The sequence below is a fragment of the Monodon monoceros genome, unplaced genomic scaffold (assembly GCF_005190385.1).
Source record: "Monodon monoceros isolate NGI ecotype Baffin Bay Population unplaced genomic scaffold, NGI_Narwhal_1 Super_Scaffold_12, whole genome shotgun sequence".
In the NCBI taxonomy this organism is placed as follows: Eukaryota; Metazoa; Chordata; class Mammalia; order Artiodactyla; family Monodontidae; genus Monodon; species Monodon monoceros.
Window position 1 is genome coordinate 155,841,447 of NW_021703768.1, and position 16,075 is coordinate 155,857,521.

Genomic DNA, 16,075 nt, shown 5'->3' on the forward strand with positions numbered 1-16,075 from the left:
ACACCCACAGCCTGGTGGCAGGAGGGACAGGTGAGGTCATGGGCGGCCTGGCCCCATTTCTACAGCTAAGGAAACTGAGGCACTGTCCAAGGTCGCCACTCTGGGAGCTGCTTCCTCCCCTCCTTCCTTCATCCAGGAAGGACTTATTGGGCACCTACTGTGTACTAGTTTCTGTTTGGGTTGGTGGGACATGATGGAAACAGGCAGACGAGGAGTTGATGTTTTCGCGAGGGGAGAGAGGAAATAAGCAATAAATGTATAAATGAGCACACCATATGTTAGAAGGTTAAATGTCCTGCAAACATACAGCAGGGCAGGGGCAGGATGAGAGGTCACTGCGGTGAGAAGGTGAGGGAACATCATTTCAGGATAGGGAAGGGCTGTGCCGAGGCCCCGGGCAGGAGCTAGGACGGCAAGGAGGCGGCAGTGGTCCTCCGGGACAGGCCCCTGCCTTCCAGAAGCCAACAGGGATTTACTCCATCCTAATGCAGAGTTTATTTCCTTGGCTGCACCGAGGGCTACCACTGTGTCAGGCTCCAAGACGGGGCTCGGGGAAACCTGGCTGAAGAGAATTCACATTCCTGTCTCTTCCTGGCATCCTGGTTTGTTGTTGTGTTGTCAGCCCCTTTACCACTGCAATGTGTTACCAGCTGTACTGAGTTACAATTCACATACCATACAATTCATTCCACAACGTATTTTTCATGCATTCTGTAATTTTTTAACTTTTTAATCAAAAAGTCATAGTCTGTGTCAAAGGTCATAAAACGTGCATTGGAAAAGAAGATCTTAAAATCAATGACCTAGAAAACTGTAGAAAGAATTCACAAAGCCCCCTACCAAAAAAGCTGGCTCTTTGAAAGGATCAACAAATTTGATAAGGCTCCAGCTGGACTGATCAAGAAACCAATGAGGTGAACCAATCCCAACATTGGGAACGGAGGACGGGCAGGGGTAACACGGTCTGTGTGAAGCCAGAAAAAGACCCTTTGCTGAGCAGCACCTGAGGCGCTTTCTGCGCCGGCATCATCGTGTTTAATTAACCCAGCATCTCGTAAGAGGTACTGATGCTGACCCCTCTGTGGTCACAGGAGGGGAGATGACGCTCGGCAGGGAGAGCGACAGGCACAGGACCCTTGACTCGGGTTTTAGAGCAAAGCTTAGGGTCAAGGGCTCCTCCCGGGTTCTAATTCCCGCTCAGCTTTCTGGAAGTGCTGAAATCCTCTGGATTCCCGTCGCCCTAAGGATAAAATCCAAGCCCTCCCTGTCACACAAGGCCCCGCACGGTCTCACCCCCACTTCCACCTGCCCCGGACTCCTACTACTCAGCCCTGGTCCACACCCCTGTGGCCACATCAGCCGGCTTCCTGCTCCTTGGGTGGGAACCTCTGGGACTCTACCTGCCCACCCTCCCCCTGGGATGCACGTTCTGCAGATCAGCCCACAGCCAGCTCCATCCTCAGTCACCTGTGGGCCCCAACACTGGACAAGCTACGTGCGTCTTTCCAGAAGCTCACAAACTCCAGAGCCATGGACAGAAGTGGGCGCTGAGGAGGGAGACGGGGGAAAAATATCCCACCTCCCTCTCCTTCTGCCTGTTAGTGCCTCCCATTGACCCACACTGGCCAGACTTGCAGGAGCCCAGGGACACCCCACTGAGGTCAGCCTCTGGGGCCCAGGGCAGGCAGAGGAAGGACCCCAGCCCTCCCCATGCCTGGGGCCCCCAGCCCAGGCTCCATCAGCCAGCCCTGGAGTGAAGACAGCTAGAGACACTGGTTCCAGTCAGGATTCGGCCCCCACTGTTTCCTCTCTGTGTTACAGCCCCAGAGATGAGACCCTACATTCAGATTCCATTTCCCCTCTGTGCCCTAGGAAAGAACCAGGGGTTAACACGGACTGCGGGGTGGGAGGGATAGACTGGACCAGCATCCTGAGCTGGGAAGGGTGCTCTGGGGACCTCCAGGCCCAGCGCCCTCCCCGCCTGAACTCAGCAACCCCAGCCCACCGGCCCCCCCACTACTGGCTCACTTGTCTCTGCAACTCCAGCCCAGAAATCTTCACTCCACCAGGTGAGCTGAGATGCCAATTAGCTCAAAGCAGATGCAAAGAGCCGTGTTTTAATCCGAACTGACACAGGGGCAGCAGAGGGCAAATCACAGAACTAGTAGAAGGAAGCCTAGCTGGGCGTGAGAGCAGGGCTCAGGCCCAGCCACAAGGCCGAGGTGCGGGCAGTGTCTGGGGAAGGCTGCAGAGCCGAGCCGATGCCTGGATACAGCCGGCGCTCCACCAGTTTCAGCCCTTATCACAGTTACTGCTTCAACCAGGATTCAGCTGTGCGTCAGGCACTTTCAGGTACTGGGGAAACAGGGGTGAACAAAACCCATAAACTCCTTTCCTCCCCTTTTTATGGAGAGAGGCAGGCAAGTAAGTCTGCAGGTGTTAACGGCAAATAGCAAGGAGGGGCCGGAGGTGTGGGGAGTGCAGCTGGGGAAGCCTCACTGAGCAGGTGTCACTGGAGGAGAGAGCAGGGGAGACCTGGGGAGAGGGCGCACCTGGCAGGGGCACCGCCGGAACAAAGGCCCTGGGACAGCATTGCGCCCGGCGTGTGGGAGGGACCGCGGGGAGGCCCGTGGCGGTTGGAACGGAATGAGCGAGGGGGAGAGGAAGGAGGTGAGGGCAGGAGGGGACGGGGTGGGTCGGGTGGTGCAGGACCCGGGGGCGCGGAGAGCTCGGCTCTCACCCGGAGGGACGCGGGACCCCCCCAGGGCGGCGGGCAGAGCAGGGACGCGGGCTCGCTGCTCACAGGCGCCCTCTGGCGGCTTCGGGGAGAACAGGCCGTGGGCGGCACCGGGAGCCGGGGCGGAGGGGACTGCGGGGGTCTGGGAGGGGTGGGGTGGGGGAGATGCGGGGGAGGGATGGGGGTTGTCAGGGAGGATAGTGGGGAATTGCGGGCCGAGGAACTGTGGGGCCAGCTTAGCTGGGATGGAGCAGGAGGGAGCGAGAAGCAGGTGAGTTCTGGGTCTACTTTTGTGTGTGTGTGTGTGTGTGTGTGTGTGTGGCCGCCTTGGGTCCTCGTTGCAGCGAGTGGGAGCTACTCTTTGTTGCGGTGGTCGGGCTTCTCATTGCGGTGGCTTCTCTTGTTGCAGAGCACGGGCTCTATGCGCGCGGGCTTCAATAGTTGTGGTGCACGGGCTTAGGTGCTCCACAGCATGTGGGATCTTCCCAGACCAGGGCTCGAATCCGTGTCCCCTGCATTGGCAGGCAGATTCTTAACCGCTGTGCCACCAGGGAAGCCCTGGGTCTGCTTTAAAACTAGAACCAACAGGGTTTGCAGGCAGATTTGATGTAGGCAGGGAGGGAGCCACGAGCCTCCAGGATTTGGTCTGCTCACCTCAAAGAATGGAGCTGCAGGTACCTGGGAGGTAGCAGAGGCAGGAAGGGCAGCGTTTACAAGACCATGAGTTCAGTCTTGGGATTGTGGGCTTGGGACTCCGTGGGACATGCACAGAGACACCTGGTCAGCCAGATGACAGGGTGGGTTGTTGGTTATCTATGGGCCCTGTGGGTTCAGAGGCACCTTGGCTTTTACCCCGAGGAAGGTGGGAGCCCTGGAGGGTTTGAAGCAGTGGTCAGTATTAAGAGAAAGGGAGGTGTCAAGAATGGCTTTGACCTGAGTCTCCTGAAGGAAGTTGACCTCAACTGAGAAGAGGGCTCCAGTTGCTTTCCTTAGTTGTTTACTGTCCGATTCTGCCCTGCTCCCTCCTGACACACACGCGCAGAGAAAGAGGCGGAGGCTGTGCGTGTCCTGTCCTGGGGTCCAGCACATCACCAGTCTAAAGCAGGCTCACAAATACCCTTAAAAGAAAGGAGTGAGGGGTTGTTGACACTGCTGCGCTGAGCCGAGGTCTCCCACCCGTCTCTAAAACCATCCGGGAGCTAAAAGTGACTTTGCACCCCAGGAAGCTGGGTTACTGCATGGCCTGCTGTTCTGTCCCTGGCATGGGGGGGGCCACAGGCCAGGTGTTTGCGGGGACACCACCCCATGCAGTGCCAGCTTTCCCCCTGCCCTCCTGGCCTGAGATCTGTCCCTTCCCACCTCCCAGGGCCCTCGCAATTGTCCCTTATCCGGGCCTGACTCAGACTCACGCGCCTCGGTGGCCGCCGGCCCCTTTGTTCCGGGGGTGGGGGTGCTAACAAGGAAGACTTGTTCTTCCAGGGATCAGGACTCAGAGAACCTGCCAGCTTCCCTCCTGCCTCCATCCGGGAAAGAGCCGGCATCGGCTCTCCACGTGGGACCAAGCCAAGCAGGGAGGGAGCAGCTCTCCTGTTCTGCTGGGTACCCCGCTGCATGCCCGCCCGAGTCCCCATTTGAGGATGAGCACACGGGGTCCAGAGGAAGGAAGAGCTCGAATGGGGGGGCGGCTGGAGAGCGTCTCAGCAGGCTTTCCTGGAGCCCACAAAGTCCTACCCGACCACGACCAGGTCCTTTCTCCCCTCTCTGGCTTTATCCATCCCTCCAGGGCCGCCCCTCTGGCCTCCCAGCTGCAGGGCCTTTGCACTCACTGTACCTTCTACCTGGTACACTCCTTCCCACACAGATGCTTCCTAATTCTCTTCACTTCCCCCAAGTCTTTGCTCAAACCTCCGCATCTGCCCACCCAACTTCATCCTACAACTTGCCCCATGTCCACACTGCCAATCCCCCTTCCATCTTTTTCTTTTTCCCACAGCATTTATCACCCACTAATATAGTGTAGCATTTGTCCCCAGCACAGTGATGGGCTGGAGCTCATGAGAGCTGACTTAGCAAGTTGATGTCATGCTGGCAGCTCCCATCAGCCACGGTGGGAGTATTTACACCCAGGAATTAGCATGAAAAAAGCTACAGAGCAGGACTTTTTGCCCTAAAGTGCCAGCTGTCCAACATTTATAGGCACACTGCGCCTGTTTATTATACTTAATGTTTACACCTCCTGGCTCCCGCCCCCGCCCCCGCCCCGCCTCCATAAGAATGGAAGCCCCTCGGGGCAGGGTCGGCCCACTTTGCTCTCTGCTGTCACCCGGGCACCGAGAACAGTATTTGGCAACTGGTGGGCGCTCAATAACTATTTGTGTCTTAATGAGTGACCCTCATCAGGGCCCTTGAGACAAAACCACCCTCAGCATGAGCATGGTCATCCTCCCAGCGCTAGAGAACACACTCAGGGCCCCAGCACCGTGACCGTGGGCCGGGCAACAGGACTCCGGCCGCCTGGCACGGACTCCATCACAACACACGACCCTCGTCACGACCCCACCCCAGACGCTGAGACGCCCCCGCAGCCCCGACGCCACGGCCCAGCCGCGGCGGTGCAGGGGCGGCTCCAGGCCCGGCCACGCTCCTCTGTGCGTTCCTCGGGGCCGGCGCCTTCCGGTTCGGGGTGGAGGACCCCCGGCCTCGCCGCTTCCCCGAACCCACCCCAAACCGCCTCAGGGGCTTCCGTCCCGTACCTCCCCGGCCAGGTCCCGGGCGATGCCAGCGCAGCAGGGGGCGGGACCTTTAAGAGGCACAACGCCGCTGTCATTCGCCCTGATTTACGCGCAGACGGACACCCCCTCCCCAGCCGCCAAGTCGGGCCCGAGGGCCGCGCCACCTCGTTGGCCAGTCAGGGCTAGAGAGCCCCTGCACTGCGCGCGGCCTTGTGGGAAACGCGCCCCGGACCGCCACCCTGGCGCCCGGGGCATGCCCGGACTTGTAGTCCGGCAGCGCGTGGCGGCCGCAGAAGACGCCGGTACGCGCGGGTGGCGGGAGCCGGGACCTGGGCGCTCCTGCCTTAGTGGCTGCAGGATGCGGCGCCTCCCGGGGCCGAGCCGAGCTGAACCGCCGCGGCCTGCTGGCCGAGGAGCTCGTCATCAAGGACGGCGGCGCGGTGGGTGCACCAGTCCGGCCCGACACGGACCCTCAACCCCGGCCCGACCCTGACCTTCAGCCCCGACCCGTAACCTTCGTCCCCGGCAGGACTCTGATCCTCAGCTCCGGAAGGACCCTCACCCTCAGCCCCGATCCCTGACCCTCAGCCCCGACCCCTGACCCTCAGCCCCGGCAGGACCCTGACCCCCGGCCCCAGCAGGACCTTGATCTCAGCCCCCACCCTGACCCTCACCCTGCTGGGCACCCAGCTTACCTGGATCAGTCTCAACCTTGGATGTTGGACCTTGGCCCCATTCCCTACCCAGCACCCACAGAGCCCTGCCCCAGACACCCGGGCGCAGCCCTGCCACCCCAGTTTCCCACCCTCCCTGCAGAACCACCCCCAACCCCACCTTGACTGGGCTCTGAACTTGCACCCCCCCATCACCCAGACCTTGCTGCAAGGCTCGGATCCTCCTGGTCCCACTCATGTCACAGGTACAGACCCTGCGCTTGAAACAGTCCCCTTGGGCAGAGAACTTTCCTGAGGGGTCTGCTCTGGGCGCCGACGGTGACCCCAGCCCAACCCCTCCCCCTCTCCAGGCAGGGCGCCCCGAGGCTCCCAAGTCGTCCACCAGCAGCCTGCCACCCAGGGTTTCCCAACCTCTGAGGTTCCCAGCACCGCTGGCACTGGGGCGCAATGGTTCTCCAGGCACTGTGGAGGGTGGAGTGGCTCCCTGGCCCCAGCCTCTCAATGCGGGGAGCCTCCACAGTGTGACAACCACTGTCCTAACCCCTCAGCACAGTAGGGGTCCCAGGGCTCAGCCTGGGGTCCGGTGGAGGACCCCAACACTTCCATTCTGTGCTCACAGACACAAAGCCAATGCAAGCCCCCCCCCCCCCCCGCCAACACTGGAGAGAGTCCCAATGGCCACACAGAAAAACCGGAAAGAGAAACTGGTGCCATCAGTAAACAGAAAATCAGTTTTTAAAAGGTGCTTTAGGGCTTCCCTGGTGGCGCAGTGGTTAAGAATCCACCTGCCAATGCAGGGGACACAGGTTCGAACCCTGGTTGGGGAAGATCCCACATGCCGCAGAGCAGCTAAGCCTGTGTGCCACAGCTACTGAGCCTGCGCTCTAGAGCCCGCGAGCCGCAACTACTGAGCCCACGTGCCACAACTACTGAAGCCCACGACCCTAGATCCCGTGCTCCACAACAAGAGAAGCCACGTCAATGAGAAGCCTGCACACCGCAACGAAGAGTAGTCCCCGCTCACGGCAACTAGAGAAAGCCCGCGCGCAGCAACGAAGACCCAACGCAGCCAAAAATCAAAAAATTAAAAAAAAAAAAAAAAAAAAAAAGAAGTACCTTCCTGTGCCACAGTGGTTAAGAATCAACCTGCCAATGCAGGGGACACGGGTTCAGGCCCTGGTCCAAGAAGATCCCACATGCCATGGAGCAACTAAGCCCGTGCACCACAACTAGTGAGCCTGTGCTCTAGAGCCCATGAGCCACAGCTACTGAGCCCACATACCACAACTCCTGAATCCTGTGCGCCTAGAGCTCGTGCTCCGCAACGAAGAGAAGCCACCGCAATGAGAAGCCCGCGCACCGCAACAAACAGTAGCCACCGCCACCCACCCCTGGCTTGCCGCAACTAGAGAAAGCTCGCACGCAGCAATGAAGAGCCAACACAGCCAAAAAGTAAATAAATTATTTTTAAAAATGCTTTATTTAACCAGGTATATCCAAAATATTATCATTTCAACATGAAATACTCAGTAAATACTGAGATTTTTACATTCTGCACTCATACTAAATTCTCTAAGTCCAGGGTGTATTTTTTTTTTTTTTCCCCAGGGTGTATTTTACCCTTACCTGTATTTTCTGCTTAACTTTCATTGGAAGTATTTCATCTGTATATAAGATTTCCTAAAACTGTAGATGAGGGACTTCCCTGGCGGTCCAGTAGTTAGGACTCTGCGCTTACACCGCAGGGAGCACAGGTTCGATCCCTGGTCAGGGAACTAAGATCCCGCAAGCCCCGCGGCACAGCCCAAAACAATAAAAAATAAAATCGTAGATGAAAAAGGAGATTCATAAACCCAAATTGTCCCAAACGTACTTAAAAGTTTTCCAATAAGTGGATCAAACGTCTGTTTTTAGGTTGGTATTTAAATTAAAAATTACATTTCAGGTGGTGAGTATCCCTGCCTGGCTGGCAGCTCTGCCCAGGCCTGAGTTTGTCCTGTGCCCCAACCTTGTCACCTCCCCAGCCGGGCCCTGGGATGGATCAGCTGGGCTGCAGCCAGCTGGCCTACGGCAAGGTTGGAATTTCACACAGCTGGCCCAGCGCTGGCCCTAGTGACCCACGGCAGTTCTTCGTCAACTGTTTGCATTCACTGCAGCACTTCTGCTCTGGGGGTGGCCCTTCCGCTCCTCAGGGAACACCCATACCGCCATCACAGCACTGAGTCGGCTTCCTCCTCAGACAGAGCTGGTCCCCACACCAGGACTGCCAAAGTGGATGCGTGGGGTGGTGTAGAGGGGGGAGGGTGTTCAGCTGGGGGTGGATGGATACATGGGTGGGTGGACAGCTGGCCGACAAGTGGCCAGAGGGACAGGTGGGTGGGTGTTGGGCGAGCAGACCTCTGATCTGAGCTCCACCCTGGTCTGCCCACACCTGCTAAAGTCAGTCTGGGCCTGTCCTGAGGGGTCTGCTCTGGGCGCTGACGGTGACCCCAGCCCAACCCCTCCCCCTCTACAGGCAGGGCGCCCCGAGGCTCCCAAGTCGTCCACCAGTCAGCCATCCTCACCCCCTCAGCCCAGCTCGGCCAGGGGACTTCAGGGGCCAGCAGGGACGTCGAAGGCCTGCTGGAACAGCTCCTGTCCAGCCCTAGAGCTGGCTGTGTAACAGGCGACCCCTCACTGAGGAGCCTCTGTCTCCTCCCCCAGCCTCCCTGAGACCACCGAGGCAGGGAGCCACCCAGTGAGGGGGCTCAGGCTAAAGTCTGGGGTGCTTCAACGCCAGAGCTGGGTGGGGCACCTGACAGGGGCCCCAAATGACCCAGCCCTGCCCTCAGGGCTCCAGCTCACCCCAAAGAAAATCCGTGAGGCCCCCAAGTGACCAGTGATGTTAGCGAGGGGAGCTGGCCAGCCGCGGTGCAGGGGTCCTGGGGGAACGGGAATCTCCCAAGGCTGGGGCTCTGGCCTCTCTGGACACCCTCCTTGGCCCCGAGTGCCCTGCAGAGCCCCGATGCCATCCTGGGAAGGTGGGGAGGAGGCCAGGATGTTGGGCTTGGGTGGCGGCCGGGACCTCCATGGGAAGGAGGCTTCCTACACAGGCCACTGAGGACTTCCTCCCGGTGGGGTGGGGGACCGATGCTGGGAAGCGGGGACCAAGAGCAGGAAGCCCAGGCTGGGGGGATACAGGCAGGACCTCAGCCCCCACCCAGGCGGCTCCCGTGGGCTCAGTCACCTAGGAACAAGAGCAGACGTCCCTGGGGCAGGTGGGAAGTGCAGTTCAGTCCCCCCCGCCCCCCCTACCCTGCTGGTGCTGGCCCTGCCCCTCCTGGGGTCCATCCAGACCCCCTCCAGTCACCTGCCCCATCCCTCTCTTCTCCCCCCACCCCTTCCTCTGTCTCTCTCTGTCTCCGCACCCCCCTTTTCTTCTTCCACCTCTGCCCGGAATCTTCTTCCTCTGTGAGCCCACCTGTCCCTTCCTCGGGGTGGCCTCTGCTGATGCTGCGGTCATCGTGTTCCCCTTAGCACTGTCCTTTTAAGCCGCGGGTGTCATTAACCCTCCTCGTTCACGCAAGCAGAGGCTTGGAGCTGGAGGGGCCAGAGATGGCGGGGGAGGGGCAAGTCCACACCCTGCAAGGGCCTCGGCTGCCAGGGTGCCAGGAAGCCGGGTCAGGGCCTGGGAAGAGACCCATTCACCAGGCCTGCTGCCCCCCACCCGGGTTAAGGGCCCAGCTTCCCGAGAAGGGCCCACACCTCCGGCCTGGGGAGGGGCGGCACCTTGGAGCTGCCTTCCTGTGCGGCCTTTCCCGGCACCGAGGTAGGAGGGGGATGGGACCAAGGAAGTGAGACGCTGGGCTCGCACACTTGGGGCCCCCTGAGTCTCCGCTCCCCTCCCCTGCCCCCAGCGGCACCCCAGCCCCCACTCAGCTCCCCTCCCCTGCCCACCGGCCCCTGCTCTTAGGCCCCAGTTTCTACCTCTGACAAGATGTTGAGAAGACAAGACGGGCAGGGCTGGTGGTGCTTAGAAACAGCATGGCCTGGCGACTCCTCTTTTACACTGAAGTCAGGGAAACTGAGGCAGTGTCTGGGGGGGGGGGGACAACCAGGAATCTCCATCCTTTTCCTCCTGCATGCCCGCTGCACACGGGGTCTGGGGTCACAGCGGACGAGATCCCCCCATTCCCAGTACAAGGGGGATGTGACATCAGCCACTTGACCTCGTTAAGGACTGCGAGGAAGTCAGGTTGGGGGGAAACTGGCTGGGGAGCTTCCCACTCAGGAGGCAGCATCTGGGCAGAGACGGAGCAGGGGAGGCTCATGCTAAGGTCCTGAGGCTGCCTGGTCCGGAGGCTGCTCAGTCTCATAGGCTCCAGCCACGGCCAGGAGTTGGGATTTTTCCCTCTGCCAGGGGAAGCCGTGGGGTGTCCACGTGCTGAGAGGGTGTTTCTAAGTCCACTCTGGGTGCTGGGTGGTGAACGGCTGTGAAGGAAACTGGGGCCAGGCTGAGGGGCCCAGAGTAAAGAGTGGATGGATTCCAGCGTTGGGAAGATGAGGTTCTCAGGCCTCGCCGATGCCCGCTGTGGGTCCCCTCCCCCAGGCTTCTCGTGGGGAGCCCAGACCCAAGTCGCTGTGTGGAACAGAGCACTGAGGCCCCATGTCCGGTGTCCCAGGCTCCCATCACGCCTGCCCGTTTGGCGGACGGGAGACAAGCTCAGAGGTGGGTGGGCCTCGGCTCCACACCCTACAGCATCCTCACCCCTGACGGGACCCAACTTCCAAGCGGATTGCTCGGGGCGGTCCACCGCAGGAGACCTGCTGCGCGGCCGCCCAAGCTATCGGGGGAGGCTGCTCCCCACCGCCCCCGCGCGGCCGCTCCGGGCAGCGAGGGCTGAGACTCTCGCGACTGGGCGAGCCCGGCGCCAGCCCTGGGCCTGGCTCCGATTTCCACTCAATTAACCTCGACTGTCAGCCCTCTCCCGCCTCCATCTTCCGATCTTCAGTCTCTAAAAGTGAAACCTGGAATCGGCCCAGACCCTTCGCCCGCGGGTTCTGACCTCGGCCTCCTCCGCCCCCATCTCTGGCCCCCAGTCCCTGCCTCTCTGTCGCCTCCAGGGTCGGGGGTCAGGGTGGGAAACCCCCTCGGGAAACCCCCGGGGAGCAGCTGGAGGAGGGGGAGGGGAAGCGGGGTCGCGGGGCCGGGGGCGGGGGGAGAAGGAGCCCGGGGCGCCAGTATTTAAGCCGCCTCCTCCGCGGGCAGGGGACAGAGCCGGGGACCGAGCATGGAGCAGGGCCTCGCCCTCCTGCTTCCCCTCTTTCTGGGGCTGCTGCAGCTGGGCCGCGGTGAGCGGGGCAGGGGTCTCCGAGCCGGGAAGGGGTTGGGAGAGAGGAGGGGCTCGGAGGAGGGGGCTGGGGGCGCGGGGCGGGGCTGAGAGCGCCGTCGCCCGCAGGTGGGCCGCTGGAGGTGGAGCCCCCCGAGCCCGAGGTGGCGGTGGCCGTGGGCGAGTCGCTACAGTTCACCTGCCGCCTGGCCTGCGAGGACGGCAGGGCGGCCTCGGTGCAGTGGCGGGGCCTGGACACCAGCCTGGGCGCCGTGCAGTCGGGCGCGGGTAGCAGCGTTCTCTCCGTGCTCAACGCCTCGCTGTCGGCTGCGGGGCCCCGCGTGTGCGTGGGCTCCTGCGGGGACGTCGCCTTCCAGCACAACGTGCGGCTCCTGGTGTTCGGTGAGCCCCCGCCCCTCCCGCCGTCGTGGCACACGTGGGGGCCCAGCCAGCGGCCCTGCTTTCCGGCTATCCTTGTGCCACCTCTGCCTGGGAGGCTTCCCGGATTGCCCAGCCCGCCCCAGCTCAAAGCTGGCCTCGCAGGTCCTCCTGAGTCGATCTGCAGTCCGCTCCCTCCTCCCCGCATCCCCTCTCCCCCAATCCACCCCCAAACCTCCTGTACCTGACCCCCTTGCCCTTTCTGCGGGTGGGGCACTGGGTCTTCCCTGTCCCCGGGCACCAGCGGTCCCCACGCCCCCTCCTCAGAGCCCAGCCCTGACCCTCGGAGTTCTGCCCACCCCCTTCCTCCACTCCCTCCACAGCCTTCCCGGACCAACTGACTGTGGCCCCAGAGGCCCTGGTGGCTGGGCCGGACCAGGAGGTGTCCTGCACAGCCCACAGCGTCACGCCTGCTGGCCCTGACACCCTCTCCATGTCCCTGCTCCTGGGAGATCAGGAACTGGAGGGGGTGGAGGCCCTCCGGGATGTGATGGAGGAGCCCCAGGAAGGCGAGGACCCACTGTTCCAAGTGACACAGCGCTGGCTGCTGCCCACCTTGCGGACACCCACCCCACCCTCCCTCCACTGCCAGGCGACCATGAGGCTGCCCGGCTTGGAGCTGAGCCGCCGCCAGCCCATTCCAGGTGAGCCTGTGCCTCAGTGTCCCCCAGGAAGTGCGTGAGGTCACACCACCCAGCGCCTGTGAGCCTTGATGAGTGGTGCCCAGCGGCTCTTATGGAATCCTGGTTAAGCCCCTCCCCTGCTGTGTCGCCACCTGGGCAGGTCACAGTACCACAGCCAAGGAAAAATTGCATTCGATCTTTATTTTATTTTATTTTTAAATTAATTATTTAATTATTTTTGGCTGTGTTGGGTCTTTGTTGCTGTGCGCGGGCTTTCTTTGGTTGCAGCGAGCAGGGGCTACTCCCGTTGTGGTGCGCAGGCTTCTCATTGCGGTGGCTTCTCTTCTTGAGGAGCACGGGCTCTAGGCGCGCGGGCTCAGTAGTTGTGGCGCACGGGCTTAGTTGCTCTGCAGCATGTGGGATCCTCCCCGGCCAGGGCTCGAGCCCCTGTTCCCTGCGTTGGCAGGTGGATTCTTAACTTCTGCGCCACCAGGGAAGTCCGGGCATTCGATCTTTAGTCTGTCCCTTCGTGGCAGCCAGGGGCTACTTCTCACTCGTTCATTCATTCAGCAGATTCGCTGAGCACCTACCCTGAGCCAGGTCCCATGAGGTGCTGCCCTTCCTCTGCCCACAGCCCTCCAGGGCTCCCACCTCCCTTTGGGTGAAAACCCAAGCTCCTCGTGCCCACGGAGCCCTACAGAGCCTGACCTGCTTGCCCCGTCCCCCACCCCCACCCCCTGCCTCACTTCCTCTCTCCCCCTCACTCAGTCTGCTGTTCCTCCGACACCCTAGGTGCAGTCCTGCCCCAGGGCCTTTGCACTGCTGTGCCCTCCACCGGGAACGCTCTTCCCCACATCTCCCTCGCCTCCCTCGTGTCTCCTTCCCAGTGAGACTTGCCCTGACCTCTCTGTCCAAGGGGTCAAACCCCACTCCCACCCCCACCACACACACACACACACACACACACACACACACACACACACACATATACACACACACTCAGGCCCTTTCTCTTTTCCTGTTGAATGTTTGTTGACACCTTTTATCAACATCTGACTCCTGTGTGCTCTCTTTATTTTTTTCCCCATTATCTGTCTCCCCTGCCATTGGTTTCATCGAGATAGGAATGTGTCACTCTCGTTCATGGCTGTCCCCCTAGTGGCTAAAACAGTGCTCAGCGCACAGTAGGTGTCCAATAGATACATCCTGAATGAATTAATCAATAACTGTTATCACGGAGCCTGGCGCATAGTAGGTGCACAAGAAATGCTTGCTGAATGAACTAACGAATGGCAACATTTAACGTGGGGCCTAGCACACAGTAGGTGCTCAGTTCATGTCAGATGTTATTAGTTAGTCTCATCTGGGACAGGCCCTGACCGCATCACCAAGCTTCTGGCAGCCTCTCACTAAGGAAGCACAGATTCGTTCTCTGAGAGGGCACCCCGATACTCATGTTAATGGCTGGGGCCTGGGGGCCGGGAAAGGTTTGGCTCACGTGGAAGCAGGGGTGTGGGGGGGAGGCAGGGGTGTGCTGGGAGGGTGTGCACAGAGTCCTCCGGATTTGAGAGCCGTCACACAGCAGAACGGACAGATCCCCTCTCGGGACCTCAGTCTCTCATCTGCACCGCAAGGGGGCGGGGCACCCCCTTCCCCCTCCCCACCCCTCAGCCCCATAATAATAAGATCCAACACCCGTGTCACTCTGCACGCCAGCCCCTGGGGTGGGGGCCTCTCACCCTGCTTTCCAGTTGAGGAAAGTGAGACACAGAGATTTGGATGCTCGCTGGGGGTGTGGGGGGCATGACAGACCCCGAGACGGCTCCTGCCCACTGGGACACCCTGCGATTCACCCAAGTGAATGGACGGGGCTTGGAGTGGTTCTGGTCCAACCATGTGGTCCGGGTGGAGAGAGAGAGGGAGGGAGGAGAAGGGGCTGGGCAGCAGCAAGAACAGATGGCTGCCGTGTTTTCCAGTCCTGCAGGGCCTGACCTCCCTGGAGCCCCCCGTCATGACCCCCCCAGAGCCCAGCACCACAGAGTCCCCGGAGACCCCCGTCACGACATCCCTGAAGCCCCCCATCACCACATCCCCCGAGGCCACCCCAGAGCAGGCCTCCACCCGCAGCCCCAGGAGTCCTGGCCCCGTGCCCCGGAACAGCTCCACCAGGCCCTGCCGCCCGGAGATCCACCAGTTGTCAGCAGCAGGGAGCTTGGAGCTGCTGTGTGAGGTGGTCTGCGGCCCAGGCGTGGCCGTGCGCTGGACCCGGGCCCCTGGCGGGCTGGCGGCCTACGAGACGCAGGAGGTGGGGGCCCAGGCTTGGCTGAGCGGCGGGAGCATGCTGTGGGCCAGATGCCACGGTGAGGGCTGGTTCCAGTGTTGCCTGGACCCAGGGGGCCAGACGGCCAACCTGTACGTGGCCTCAGAAATCTGTGAGTTCAGGGGCTGGGGCGGGTACTGGGGGAGACTGAGAGGGAGGGGAGCCTTGAGTCTGGCCTTAGACAAGGGGGGCCCTGCCAGCCTGTGTCCCCAGCTGTCCAGTGGACTTCCGTGGCCCTATAAGATCACAACTGCCTGCATGGCGACAACTAAGTTTCAGGGACTGTGTAGATGTCACAGCACTCTATGGACTAAGACAGCCTGTGGAATAGAAACAGAAATAGAAGGGAATTCCCTGGCGGTCCAGCAGTTAAGACTCCGTGCTTCCACTGCAGGGGGCACAGGTTTGATCCCTGGTCTGGAAACTAAGATCTGTGTGGTGTGGCCAAAAAAGAAAACAAAAGTAGAATACAGCCACTTTGGTAATTTCCGTTTTTCTGGTAGCCACATTCAGGAATAAAAAGGTAAAAATAAGTTTGACAATATATTTCGAAATATATATATATATTTATATATCGATAATATATATCGAAACCAATATATCTCAAACGTTATCATTTCAACATGTAATCTATAAAGAAGCATGAATGAGATTTTTTTTTTCCAAACTAAGCCTTCAGTATGCAATGTGTGTTTTACAAAGACAGCGCTGTCCACTCAGACTGATCACATTTCAAATGCAGCTGTGGTGAGTGGTCCCTCACTGGACAGCTCACTTCTAACTACAAGGTCCTATGTACCTTTCAAAAGACTCACTCTAAAAATAGCTGGATAGTCCAGTGATTTTTATACATTTCAGAAGGCGTTTTAAACCGTGAGGTCCTTTGTAAAATTTCAGGGAACTCGGTCAATCCGGGAGCCCTTAGCCGACTCTGCTGGGCTGCTCCCCAAACCTGCAGAGAGGTGCAAGACACCGTATGCCTCTCTCTCCAGGCTCCCCGCTAACGTCTGCATACCTGTGGACGGGCAGCTTGGTTCTGGGGCTGCTTCTCCTGGTGTTCCTGACCTACCGCCTGTGGAAACGCTGCCGGCCCACCAGATGACCTGGGCCCCTGCCCCGCCTGGACCACACGGAAGGGGATTTTCCTTCCACTCAGTTGCGACTAGAGGATGTTTGCAGGGTTCTGGACAGCAGGGGGGCTGACCGTGGACCCCTTACCCTGATGGCCAGCACATCCAGGCT

At 60.2% G+C, this 16,075-nt stretch overlaps 1 protein-coding gene across 1 annotated transcript; it reads left to right on the plus strand.

The window, feature by feature from the left end:
* Nucleotides 1-11,398: 11,398 nt before the first annotated feature.
* On the plus strand, nt 11,399-16,063 carry MADCAM1 (mucosal vascular addressin cell adhesion molecule 1). Its single transcript, XM_029216732.1, has 5 exons — nt 11,399-11,474; nt 11,582-11,854; nt 12,214-12,534; nt 14,490-14,945; nt 15,826-16,063. Exons 1-5 carry the CDS (start codon nt 11,414-11,416, stop codon nt 15,933-15,935), a joined length of 1,221 nt encoding a protein of 406 aa, XP_029072565.1. The 5' UTR covers nt 11,399-11,413; the 3' UTR covers nt 15,936-16,063.
* Nucleotides 16,064-16,075: the final 12 nt, after the last annotated feature.